The sequence below is a fragment of the Lissotriton vulgaris genome, chromosome 12, assembly GCF_964263255.1.
Source record: "Lissotriton vulgaris chromosome 12, aLisVul1.2, whole genome shotgun sequence".
In the NCBI taxonomy this organism is placed as follows: Eukaryota; Metazoa; Chordata; class Amphibia; order Caudata; family Salamandridae; genus Lissotriton; species Lissotriton vulgaris.
This window is the reverse complement of record NC_141700.1, coordinates 797658621-797672156: the sequence shown is the minus strand read 5'-3', so window position 1 is coordinate 797672156 and position 13536 is coordinate 797658621. Positions and strand designations below refer to the sequence as shown.

The following is a 13536-nucleotide window of genomic DNA, read 5'->3' as shown; positions in this document are numbered from 1 at the left end:
TATTTCAATCCCTCTGGTGGGTTCCGTGCCCAGCGCGCTGAGCTAATTTTCATGGCTGTCGTGCTGCAGTCGGGTCGAAAATTGCCGCCCACGCAGTCTCAGCTGCCGTGGTGTGCATTCCAACTCCTTTTGGGAACTTTGTTGATATATATATATATATATATATATGTATATTGTCTGCAGCAGCATAAACAAGGGACTCAAAGAAGTTCAGCAGAAAGGAATATGCTACTTACCAGTATGCATCTGTTCTTGGCATGAAGGGCTGCTGACATTCATATCTGTGCATAGATCGCCGCCTAGTGTTGGGTCCGGATGATTGCACATTGTTGTCCTGGAAGAGTCTTCGAAGTATCACGAGATAGGTGGCTCCTCCCCTGGACTACAGTGCGCATGGGCATCCTCTCCATCCCCAGATTGTTTTTCGCCATTGTGGCAGAGATGGAGTGTAATACTGAAAGTGATGACCATGCCTGAAAATGCTTTTGAGAGCTGCAGCTGCGACAGGTACCGGGGAGGAGGGCGGGCGATATGAATGTCAGCAGCCCTTCATGCCAAGAACAGATGCATACTGGTAAGTAGCATATTCCGTTCGAGGCATGAGGGCTGCTGAATTCCTATCTGTGCATAGAATAAATAGCAGTTTCCTCCTTACTTGCGGGTGCCCGTGCCAGCTGCAGCAGTCTGAAAGAGAGTCCTGAGAACAGCCTGTCCTACAGCAGCTTGCTGTTTGGAGTGTACATCTACACAGTAGTGTCTGGTAAATGTATGTATAGTGGTCCATGTGGCTGCTCTACATATGTCCTCTAGAGGAATATTACCCAGGAAAGCCATGGAAGCCCCCAACTTGCATGTGGAATGCGCTCTAGGGGGAACTGTAAGTGTGCGTTTAGCTTTCTGATAACAGATCTGGATACATTTAACAATCCACCTGGCTATACCGGATTTGGAGATAGGGTTGCCTTTATGTTGTGGAGAGAATGCAACGAATAGCTGTTTAGTCTTTCGAAAGTCTTTTGTCCTGTCGATGTAATACAGGAGAGCTCTTTGACATCTAAGGTGTGCAGTGCTCTGTCTGCCACCGAATCTGGGTTAGGAAAGAAAACGGGCAGTTCTATATTTTGATTGATGTGGAACTGCGAAACCACTTTTGGCATGAATTTAGGGTTGGTGCGAAGCACCACTCTATTCGCATGGATTTGCAGGTAGGGTTCCTGAATCGTGAGGGCTTGCAGCTCACTGACCCTTCGCAGGGATGTAATAGCTATCAAGAAGGCCACCTTCCAGGTGAGGAACTGTCACAGGAATGGAGTGGCTCAAAGGGTGGCCCCATGAGTCTGGTGAGAACAATATTTAAGTTCCAGACTGGTGAAGGGGGGTGTCTGGGAGGGATCACTCTTTTAAGCCCTTCTAAAAAGGCTTTAATGGCAGGTACCCTAAAAACGGAAAGGTGTTGCCTGTTTTGAAGGTAAGCGGCTATGGCCGCCAGATGGATCCTGATGGAACTGTACGCCAGGTTGCATTGGTACAGATGCAACAAGTAACATATGATGTTTTGCGTAGACGCGTCCAACGGGTTAACGTTATTGTTGGAGCAGTAAATAACAAACCGCTTCCATTTGGCCGCATAGCAGGCCCTGGTAGTTGGTCGCCTTGCCTCCTTGATGATGTCCATACACTCAGGAGGCAAGTTCAGGTATCCAAACTCTATGACCTCAGGAGCCAAATCGCAAGGTTCAGCTGTTGTGGATCTGGGTGCTGAATGTCGCCATGGCTCTGCGTGAGGAGGCTGGTAGTGAGGTGCAGCTGCTGGTGTGGCACCACTGAAAGTTCCAGGAACGTGGTGTACCAAGCTTGCCGTGCCCACGTTGGAGCAACCAGGATGAGTGTCATGGAGTGCTGTCGCAGTTTGCGCGCCACCAGAGGTATGAGGGGGCTGGCGGAAAAGCGTACGCAAATCTGCCTGACCAGTTCATCCATATCGCATTGCCCTGAGACTGCGGGTGTGGGAACCTGGCGGCGAAGTTTGGGCATTTTGCGTTCTCGCTTGTGGCGAAGAGGTCGATGTCCGGATGACCCCACTGCTGGAAGTACGGATGGAGAACCGACGGGTGGATCTCCCACTCGTGCATCTGATGACTGTGCCTGCTGAGCAGGTCCGCCATCTGGTTGTCGACACCTGGGAGATGCTCCGCCATGAGGAAGATGTTCCTCTGAATGGCCCACTTCCATATGCTCTGGGCTAGGTGAGACAGCTGCGGGGAGTGCGTGCCCCCCTGCTTCTGGATGTAATACATGGCGGTCATGTTGTCCGTCCGGACTAACACGACCTTGTTGCACAGGTGCAACTTGAATGCTTTCAGTGCCATGAAGATCGCCATGAGTTTCAACACATTGATATGCATCCTCTGCTGTTGTGCAGTCCATAGCCCCTGCACCGTGTAGTGGAGGACATGCGCTCCCCAACCCTGGAGAGATGCGTCCGCCGTCAGCACTATTTGTGGGACAGGCTCTTGGAACAGACGTCCCCTGCAAAGGTTTTGTGGGTTCCACCAATGCAGAGAGTTGTAAGCACGACCGGTCACCAACACTAGGTCTTTTAGATGTCCATGAGCCTGGTTCCACTGACGGGTTAAGCATTCCTGAAGGGGTCGCATGTGCAGCCTCGCGTGCGGGACTATGAATATGCAGGATGCCATCATGCCGATCAGTTGCATGAAAACCTGTGCTGGGAGGGATTGCTGAGGTCGGAACCTCCGGATGAGCGCTTGCATGCTGTTGACCCTGGCTGCGGCCGGCTGCGCCGTGGCCGACTGGGTGTCTATTGACGCCCCCAGGTACTGTTGCACATGGGCTGGCTGCAGGTGAGACTTTGCGTAGTTGAGAGAGAACCCTAGACTGTGAAGGAGGTGAATGGTCCGCGACATGTCGTGGCCGCACTGTATGGCAGACTTTGCCTGGACGAGCCAGTCGTCCAGGTAGGGATACACGTGAATACCTTCCCTGCGCAAGTGCGCTGCCACCGTTGCCAAGCACTTGGTGAAAACCCTGGGAGCGGTAGTGACCCCAAAGGGCAGGACTTTGAATTGGTAATGCAGACCGTGTACCGTGAACCTGAGATATTTTTTGTGACTTGGGTGAATGGGAATGTGGAAATACGCATCCTTGAGGTCCAGGGTGGCTAGGAAGTCGCCCCGACGGAGCAGCGGCAGGACTTGTTGTAAAGTTAGCATGTGAAAGTGCTCCGAGAGGATGTATTGGTTGAGGGGTCTGAGGTCTAGAATGGGCCTTAGGGACCCGTCCTTTTTTGGAATAAAAAAGTACAGGGAGTACACCCCTGCTCCCCTTTCTTCGGCAGACGCGAGCTCTATTGCTCCTTTTTGCAGCATGGAGAGAACTTCTTGCTGCAATAAGTGCGAGTGCTCTGCGGACATAGGACGGTTTCTTGGGGGTATGTTGGGGGGGGTGGAGGTCAGTTCTAGACAATAGCCGTAACGGATAAGTTGTCTCACCCACCTGTTTGTTGTGATGTTTTCCCAGAGTGGCAGGAACTGCTGAAGTCTCCCCCCGACAGGTGTTAGATGGTCGGGGGGCAGTGACAAGAAGTCACTGTTTGTTGGGAGTGGAGGACCTGGCGTTGTTATTGCCGCGGCCTCTCCCCTTGGCGCTGTTCCCACGGTATCCACCTCTGGTGTTCTTAGTGTATGTAGACTGTGTGTTGCCCTTGGCGTACTGGGAGTGCTGTAGAGCTTGTCCTCTTGTTGCTCCCCTGTTACCGGAGCGACGAAAGGAACCGCTCCGAAACTGCTGTGACTGGAGATCCCCCATGGACTTTGCCGTCTCAGTGTCTTTTTTCATTTTTTCGAGTGTTGTGTCAACATCGGGTCCAAACAGGAAGTCCGGATTAACCGGCTGATTGAGAAGAGTAGTTTGGATCTCGGGTTTAAACCCAGAAATGCGCAGCCATGCGTGGCGGTGCAGCATTACGCTAGTATTGATTGCCCTTGCTGCAGTGTCCGCTGCGTCCAGTGCGCACTTGATGGACGCATTGGAGATCAGTTTACCCTCTTGTATAACCATTTCCGCAGCCTCTCTGTACATATCAGGCATGTGCTGCATTAATTGTTCTAGGGTGTCGTACTGCGCCCTGTCGTACCTAGCCAACAGTGCCTGTGTATTGGCTATTCTCCAAGTGTTTGCGGCCTGCGCTGCCACCCGCTTTCCAGACGCCTCAAAGATTTTGGACTCTTTCTCCAGAGGGGGAGTGTCCCCCGTTGATTGAGAGTTAGCCTTTTTGCGTGCGTTAGCCACCACAAGGGAGTCCAAGGGGAGCTGGCCTTTGATGTAGGTGGGGTCCACTGGAGCAGGCCTGTATTTCTTGTCGATCCGTGGATTGATAACCCTGGCTTTTGTAGGTTCCATGAAAATAGCTGTGGCATGTTTGAGGACCCCCTTAAGCATGGGCAGAGTCTTGGTGGAGCGTTCAGATGTGGAGAAGGTGTTGAATAAGAAATCTTCATCCACTGGCTCAGCATGCATTTCGACGTCATGATTGAGGGCTGCGCGCTCTATCAATGCATTGAACGCTACAGTGTCCTCAGTTGGAGATTGTTTGACATTGTAGGACTGAGAGTCCGGGGTGGTATGGGGGTCATCAGGGTCATCGCCTTGATCCGCTGCCCCTGACCATTGATTGGAGACATCCTGATCAGTGTCAGTATTGTAAGTGAAGCCCATTTGGCTATAGTCCGCAGTTAAGTCCTCCTCACTTAGTGTTGGAGAATGAACAGTATGGTGCGAGTAGTCCTGAAGAGGGTCAACAAGAACCGGAGAGGTGGTGGAGACCATCTTCTTTTTGAGGGGAATTTTGTAACCCTCCAAAGGATGTTCAGGCGCGATCTTCCGCTTGTGGACGGTAAGCCTGCCTGACTCCGAGTCAATAAACAGTTTCGTCTGGTTGTCGTAAGAAGGCTCATGATAGACGACCTGTGCATGTGAGGACACCTTCGCCACCTTGGAAGCCTCTTGAGACTTTGGACGTGCAGTGGGCGGAAGGCCAAACTTAAGTGGCGTCGATTCAGCCTGCTTCGAACCGGAAGCGCCGGCTTCGTGTTTCTTCGACGCCTGAGTAGGCGGCTCGCTTGAGCGCGTTGAATCGACCTCCTTGCGCGGTGCGCCTCCGACTTTGGGCATCGACGATAATTTCGGGGCGTCCTTGGCCGTGGCTTCGACCCTTTTCGCCAGCCCAGGCTTGAGACCCGAGAGGGGTGGCTGGAGACCTTTCCCGAGAGGAAGTCCCTTGGCCTTCTCGCTATGTTTGGTAGTGGACGCAGGCACCGGCGCCGAGGCCTTCGAGGCGACGGTCTTGGTGGCAGAGCCCTGCTTCGGAGTCCCAGTGTTGGCGCCGACGGGTATCTTCGGCGTCGAAGGATCGACGACAACCTTCGAGGCGGGCGTCGACGTCGAACCGACCACCATTTTGAGCAGTTTCGCTTTCGATTTCGCCTCCGTCTGTTTCGGTTTCGATTTCACGGAATCGACCGATGGCTCCTTTGAAAGGGTCTTAGCCTGGCTATGATGCGGGGCTGTAGACCGAACGGATGGATCTTGGCTAAGGCCTTTCGGTGATGCCTCGGCCGGAGCGGGCTGAATGTCAATGATAGGCCCTGGAGCTGCGGGCGGACTCGGTTCACCACCGGAGTCGTCATCAACAGACGCAAGGGCCTGATCGTCGTCCCCTACCTCGACGACATCTTGGTCGTGGCCGAACTCCTCGTCTGGCTCGTCCACTTCGAAATTGGAGTCTTGTTCCGACGCCGGTTCCGACATTTCCTCGGGAACGTCATCTTCTGCCTCATCCTCATCTTGGAAGAGTTCCTCGTCCCCGGCATCGAAGATGTTTGCAGGTGCTGGAGCCGACTGTTGGGCCGACTGCCTCGCCGCGCGTCGAAGTTTAATAGTCTTCTTTGATCGGAACCTCGAGCATGCGAAACATTTTGACTCGTCGTGGTCGGGGGACAAACAGGTGTTGCACACTGGGTGCACATCTCGGTTCGAATATTTTGAATTACACACAGGACACCGCTTAAACGGGGTCCGTTCCATCGTCGATGTAGTCTGGGCCTGAGTCGTCAAGAGAATCTTTTTCGACGTCGATCGAAGAACCGAAAGGGCCAGGCACCAAACGATACAATACCAACGCTAAGAAGGCCTTTTGGCCTTAGGAACAGAAAGAGTACAAGTTAAGTAACTGGAGTAAGAGATTAGACATCCGAACCCAATGGCGGAAAAAAACAATCTGCGGATGGAGAGGATGCCCATGCGCACTGTAGTCCAGGGTGGGAGCCACCTATCTCGTGATACTTCGAAGACTCTTCCAGGACAACAATGTGCAATCATCCGGACCCAACATTAGGCGGCGATCTATGCACAGATATGAATTCAGCAGCCCTCATGCCTCGAACCTTACGTTAGTTAAATTAAAGAAACCTCTTGCTATTACATGAACAAATAGCAAAAGCAAAAAAGTTTCTATAATAAATAGAACCCCTTTTACTAGCCTTGCTGCTCTTCTATGCGTTCACTGTTCACTGGCAAACATTATACCAGCCATGTCTATTATCCAACTATGGACTAAAATGAGCACTTGGTGAACCACTGTTTCACTAATATGTTGAACCTGCCTAGGCCTCCGTTGTATCGTCAAGGAATGTGCTTCAGGCACCACCTGTTAAGGCTTAGGATATCGAAGAACAACAAGAAATGGGGGATAATTCATCTGAGGAAGTGCCTTACAGCTGTGGGGCTGACCATCTTGTTGAGGTGCATTGTGATACAATTGGGAAGGGCATACAAGCTGAGAATTGGGAAAGTCCAGAGAATAGCGAGGCTACAAAAATGAGAGAAGTTGTTTGTGTTTCGCATTATATAGCAGGGTGAAACACCTGGCCGCATGAAGAACCAAACAAAAGGATAAGATGAAGGAACGGTTTTTATAGTTACATGAGATGGTGGAGACAGTGACCATATGAATGACCAAGATAAAGGATGAGACTAATGGATTGGCTAATCCTTTTATGAGAGGGTGGAGAAACAGTGAACAAACGAAGATTAAAGAAAAGGATAAGATTAGCATTTAGCATCGAATGTGAGGACTGAGGCACTATGTCATACACCAAGTTCCAAAAAGGGTTCCTCTTGAGGAAGGCATGTTTAGTTCTTGTAACATCTCTTTGAGTAATGTAGAAATCAAACACTACACATTTATGCAGATTCATAAGTTTACTCAGTGCAGGCACTGGTGTCCAAGCTACAATTTATGCCTACAACTAAGTAAAATAAGTTTAATTCCCACCAAACATGCTCCCAATTTTTCTATGTGCCAAAAATATTTAATCAGACAGAGTATGCTAGGGTAGAAACACTATGACATACTTAAAACAACTGCAAAACATCTTTCACACATTATCATCTTTGAAGCATTCTATCATCTTTGCCATGAATTTCAAACACTGAGAACCAAACATGAACCATGAGATCAGCTTCATTTGACCCAGTTTACTACTCACCTCTGGATAGGACCACTCTGGGGAGAAGTCTGTAATCGTAACAAGCTGTACTGCGTCTAACCCCGTGCCAGAGGACGGTTGCACTGAGTGTACAGGAGGCACTTCGGTAAAGTTCAGAACATCGCTGGTGCCGGTCATAAACTGGATGGAAGGCTCCTGCTGATGAGAAGAATAGGAGGCCTGTGGAGTGTCACTGGAAGCAAACGTTTGGGAGACTGGCTGGTTCTGGCTTGTAGTGGGAGTCACGGAACTAGAGTTTGTGTTGAACTGCTCAAATCCATTGGCACTTGCAACCTCCTCAGTCATTAGATCTGAGATAAGATCGGGAAACTGGCTGTCAAAAGAGATGTTGAAGTGGTCCATGTTGAGTTCCATGTTGGTAGAAGCCACTGACGGAGAGCTTAGATCATTCTGTATGATGGTGTAAAGGTCACTTATGTTGGCATTCTGGAGCTCAGCTGTCTCGCCAATGCTTTCTGGACTTTGATTCTCAGGAACACCATAACAGCTAGTGTCACTGGCAGGTTGGCAGTTCACTTTTACCCGTGTTTCATCTTCTGTATGAGACTCTGTGGAGTCAGCAGCACTGTTTGCATGTGATGTTGTGTCCATGGGTGTATCCGGTTCAGAGGTAGTCGCCTGACAAGACATTGGATAGACTGGGGAGTTTATTTCTTCCTTCATGTCACTGCAAGTGGACTGTGCTTCAAGCTTTGGCCCAGTAGCGCTCTCCTGCTCAAGAGAAGTAGAGTGTGCAACAGAAGTAGGCGGCTGAATCAAATGTTCCCCACTACTGTCATCCTGAATAAAGAACTGGTTCAGGGAGGTGTTAGCTGAACTGTGGGCAGGAAGAGGTTGACTATAGAGAAAGTGTGTTGGAGATTCTCTACTGTTGTGGTCACCCTTTGCCAAAGATGTTACCGGCTCAAGGCTGGATGACACCAAGGTTACCTGAGTGGCTGCTGGGAATGTCTGTGCCACAGATACAAGGCTGGAATTGGAGGAGAAAACTGTGACGTTGGGTGGAATAATTGTACTTTGGTAGGATGCAAAAATAGATGTGGAGTCCAACGGTTCATCTTCTGTCTTAACTTCATTAACAAGACAACTGCTCGTACTGGTGCCTCCCATGGGACTGAAACTAGAGTCAACCGACATACTGCTAGCCCCTCCGCCATAGGTTTGTCCTATCCTTGGGCTGTTTAAGAAAGAATCAGGATCAAAGGCCACAGTAGTATCTGTGGTGTCCATGTTTGCCTCTAGTTTCTGAGAGAATACCAACATGCCTACGGGGGCAGGTAGCAGAGCCACGTCTATAGCACTGGAAGATGGAGATAAGGATATTTTGTGGCTCGTCAATGGCAGTGTTTGGCCGCTGGAATCTGCAACTATTAGATGTTGGCTTGGCGTCAAACCAGAAGAGCCCACGGCCAAGGACTTCTCTCCTCCCAACCCAGTCATCACAAGAACTGTGTTCTGGGTTATACCACAAGTTACTGATCCAACTGAGAGATTTGGCACACTGGTTGCAATTGTGAGGGTGCCGTGTTCATGGTCGCCATAGTAATCATTTGCTATCGCCACAGGCGAGTTCTGAGTGGAGTCTGGGTTGTCTGTGTAACTGGAAGATGAAGAGGAGACTTCACTCCCGCCGCTGGTCAGTGAAGTGGTTCTTGCCAGCTGGTTGTCCTTCTTGTCCACACCGTTGCTTTTACTGTGGTCGACCTCAGGTTTGGCGTCGGTGGCTGAGATGTTCTGCACCTCGGCTAAGGCTGGGAAAGGGCACGTTCGGAAGTCAACCTTGGGGGAGATTATACGATGCTTTGTGCTGCTGCACTTGTGGGGTGTAGTTCCTGTTGTACCTAATAGGTAAGAGGATAGTGGGAACACAGTTAATAGAAGAGTTTTTTGAATATCGACTACATTCTCTAGAAGCATCTTTTCACATGGCCATCTATTCCAGTATGATGACAGCTCATATGATGCACCTGTCAGAGAGGATCTGGGAGAGTTGTAAATCCACAAAGCAATTGAATGAATGGCTATGGCGCTCAAACCACACCTATGGCTTTCTCCACTATCCACCACCTAAGCCTTTCTCCACATTCACAAATGCCCATGACCTAATCTCCTTGGCAGCTGTGCCCACGCCAGTGAATGACCAGGTAGAAGCACATGTGGAACCTGGGTAAACAGTACTGAACAGCAGTGGTGGAATCGCAAACTCCAGTACTCTTGAAGGCATGCCCCATATAAGGACGCGGCCTGTAACCCTTGATTTTATACAACCTCGGTCCGCCATGCCATATTCCAGTTTATTATCACAAATGCTGACCAGGAGTTCAAGAATTTGTGAAGCTTTAGGAAGTGGGTATAGATTCTTGTGATACGCATTCTTTGTATTAATATCAATAAAGTTTATGCCAGGGAGTGGAAGAGGCTTTTTTGCAAGTTCCTATAAATTTGATGTTTTCAACCTTCTTCCTAGGTAGCGCTTTATTTTGCTTTTCATGAACTCTATCTTGTCTAGGAAAAGGTACATTAAGCTTCACACTTGTAACCTTCTCATTCAGTTATTTACCTTTGCAGCACCACTCCATGAAAATGTACTAAAGGATGATTATCTATGTTCCCTAAAGCAAATCATAATGTAAAAGTTTCAGTGACATCCTACAGTTAGTAACTAGCTCATTTATACTTCGAGCCGGAACTCTGCAATAGTCAGCTCCGGCAAACCTTTCATACGTGGAATACCTCCCTCAACTTCATGCTTTAACTATTTAGCACTGAACCCAACCTTCCAGGAATCTCCTAGCTTGTACCAATAATCTAAACAAATGCAAGTGGTCCACCATCAGACATTGCATCGGTCCACCTGATAAGTTTTTGTTTGTATGGGTCTGTCTGGAAACTCTTTAGAAAGTGGTGAAGAGAATACTTGTGTCTTGGTGTTAATGTTTGGCAGAGAATGTTACTGTGGAAGCCATCACATATGGATGGTGAAGGGTCACGCTCCTAGCAAAGAGCTGAGAAAGCTCAAAGCTGAGAGAGACCAGTATCATAATAAAAATGACCTCCATGGTAATAGTGGCATCCTTAGTTCTTGCACTCCCCCCTCAAAACCGGTTAGGGATATTTGCACCACATGCAGGAGAAAAAGCGGAACCATTAGATGCGGCCAGGAGAGGCTCCACATGAAGGTAATTGTTTTCATACTTTGACGCTCAGGGACCCCTCTCTTTGCCTATTCAATTGGAACCCAAGTCCACAACAAAACTTGTCAAAGCAGACTTCAAGCAAACATTTACATACAAACACTGATGTGGCTTTAGTTCGGGTGGAATGAGTCAAGCCTAAAAGGAGAGTGTACCATTTATTGATGCAGTATTTTGATGAGTAAAAAACGATGTACTTGGCTAAACCGACACATTGAGATTCGAGAGGGAGAGATAGGAGGAGAGTACAAGAGAACATTCAAAAACATAATCTCCTCTTTGCACCTTCCATGCTATTCTTACAGGAACTGACAGGTATTCCAGGCAACAACACTTCTCACTGCACCAAGCATGAGTCCGGATACTGACCGAGGCCACTGCTGCAGAGGCAGGCGTGGGTCCGTGGCGGAGGCTTGGCTTGGTGACTGTCCAATATCTGCTGCACTAACTGCTCAATGGAGAATTCTGTGGTCCCATTCCCATTGCTACAGGTCCACTTTATGCCATGAACTGAGACACAAAGAACAGAGAAAGGGAGAACCAGATTATAAAACATCTGAGGAACTACATTCTGTCACTATCACAGAAATAAAGCACTCATTAATAGATGACCACGACACGCCAAAGAAAGAGACAATACACAGATGGCTGATAGGCTTTACTAGTCAGATCATTACCCAATGAGCTAGGTCTCAAAGGGCCAGCAGAAGTCAACGTTTTTCAACATTGTTTGCAAAAATTGGAACCACATTTGTTCAGACAAATACATTTTCTTCTTGTTTGATACTAGTGGGTGAGGCCTTTTACTTTTGCTTCACCCAGATTTATTTCTTAGAGGGACACACAGCATTGTCCTGCTGAAGAGGCAAGAGAATAATGTGAAGCATTTTCTAATATTTTATAACTTTACATATTTGAAAAGAGAATCTTCAGTTACAATATAAGGGAGCAAGGTGTTTGTTGGCAATTAGATTAAAACAATCATAATATTAGTTCTTGGCTGAGTGCCACCTCAGCCTTTTACACATCCTTCAAAACAGACTGGAAACGACCTCTAATTTGTCATCCCTTCCCACCCTCCATGGCTGACAAGTGCACACTCAGGCCACTGTGGCTGCTTTCAGCTTCTCGTCTCCAATGTCCCTGCATCCTCCCATGATGCTACTCATGATATCACACTTTGCTGCTATCTCTTTACAAATGTCAACAGTTTGGGTTGATAGTGTGACTGACAGAGCATTTTATAATAACCGTCCTGCACACTCCTTCTGATATTGTACTGATTTCTTCTCACTTTTGTTCTGTGTACCCTCGCTATGTGTTTTTATACAGGACGTACTCGAAAGCCTATCCGATCTAGTTCGCGCTAAACAAAATGTTAAATAAATTACAAAGAAAAACTATTTAAAGAAGTGATCTGGCAATGGCTAGTACTGGGGACAAGGAGGGTCTGGAAGATACTACCTCAAATAAAAGAAAGAGAAAGTAACCACAAGAAAAACATTCAAGGATTTTATTTACCATAATACAACATGAAAAAAACTGTTGAGATTCTTGGGGGCGTTGGGCAGAGACGGGGGGTCGTATGTTACTACATAAACACCACCACCTACAATTATTTATTGAGGTGTGTATATCTTATTTCCCATTATATCACCAAATATTACGTCACGTTTACCCTGTAAACTTAAGTTCATGGCTTTTTTAAATGCACTATTTCATTTACATGGTAACTATTTACCTGTTGTTTGCTTCATAAATGTAAATATTTTGAAACTTAAATTAGTTGAATTACATATGTCAGTTAATGTGGAATGTTAATATAATAGCATAAATGTTTAAACAAGTTTGTTTCACTTTGACTTGTGAGCAAGCCCTTTTTTGTTACATAAATGTAACGAATCAATGTTTTAAAAAGGCATAGCTTGGCATATTCATGAACGAATCTTTGATATCACACAGACACACTCATCATTTGAATGTTACTACAATACGACAAAGGCAATATTTCATTTGTTTTTTTAATTTAATACTTTTGTTTTCACTAATCAGTTTTATACCATTTTCCCCTTTCATTTACTTTTATTGATGTATTTAATATATTATGTGTTTGTGTATAACATTTATATCTCGCTAATTACTAGTATAATGTCTATATATTTATTTGGCAATATAATGGTAGGAGAGGCAGTGACATTTTAAGTAGTAAAAGGTTGATGTAGTGTGGATGAAAGGGTCAAGGAGGGAATCCAGTTGGAGTACACACATGAGTTCATCGTGGTTTGAGGAAAGGAGGTTTAATACGGCTGCGAGCGCCTACTGAACATTCCACGGTTCCCCCATCGGAGGCGAGGGTAACCCCACTAATGTCATGTAGTGGTGCAGTGCCGCTGACCCTGGAGCGGTGGGCGCCTAGTGTTACCAGCAGTGAGTGTGCAGCACTGGGATGAACCTGGGGGCATTGCGGTCGGATCCTCATCCGAGGCCCCATTCATCACCGGAAACTTGCCCTAATATATGGAAAAGTACTAGGAGTGCAGGCGCTCCAGTGTCTCATGCTTAGTTATTCTGATTCATGAGTCTTACTGGCCTTAAGGTGATGTTTTACCTGTGTGTATTTCGGATGGCAAGGATTATCTTTACAATCCCCTACCGGATTACGATAATACATGTATAGGGCTCCCTGTTTTGTGGTATTTATTTTTTAGCATTTCCGACTAAATTTATACATATTTATTTTTTGGGCCATTTTA

General features: G+C 47.4%; 1 protein-coding gene across 4 annotated transcripts in view; it reads right to left on the bottom strand.

The window, feature by feature from the left end:
* The window catches only part of CAMTA2 (calmodulin binding transcription activator 2), an 897177-nt gene that overhangs the window by 527771 nt on the left and 355870 nt on the right, over positions 1-13536 (bottom strand). For all 4 annotated transcript variants that reach the window (XM_086946206.1, XM_086946207.1, XM_086946208.1 and 1 more), the window contains exons 8-9: positions 11153-11293; positions 7569-9430 (exon numbers count right to left, since the gene is read on the bottom strand). In XM_086946206.1, the coding sequence (XP_086802332.1) occupies positions 7569-9430; positions 11153-11293 (2003 nt within the window). The remainder of the gene's footprint in view (positions 1-7568; positions 9431-11152; positions 11294-13536) is intronic.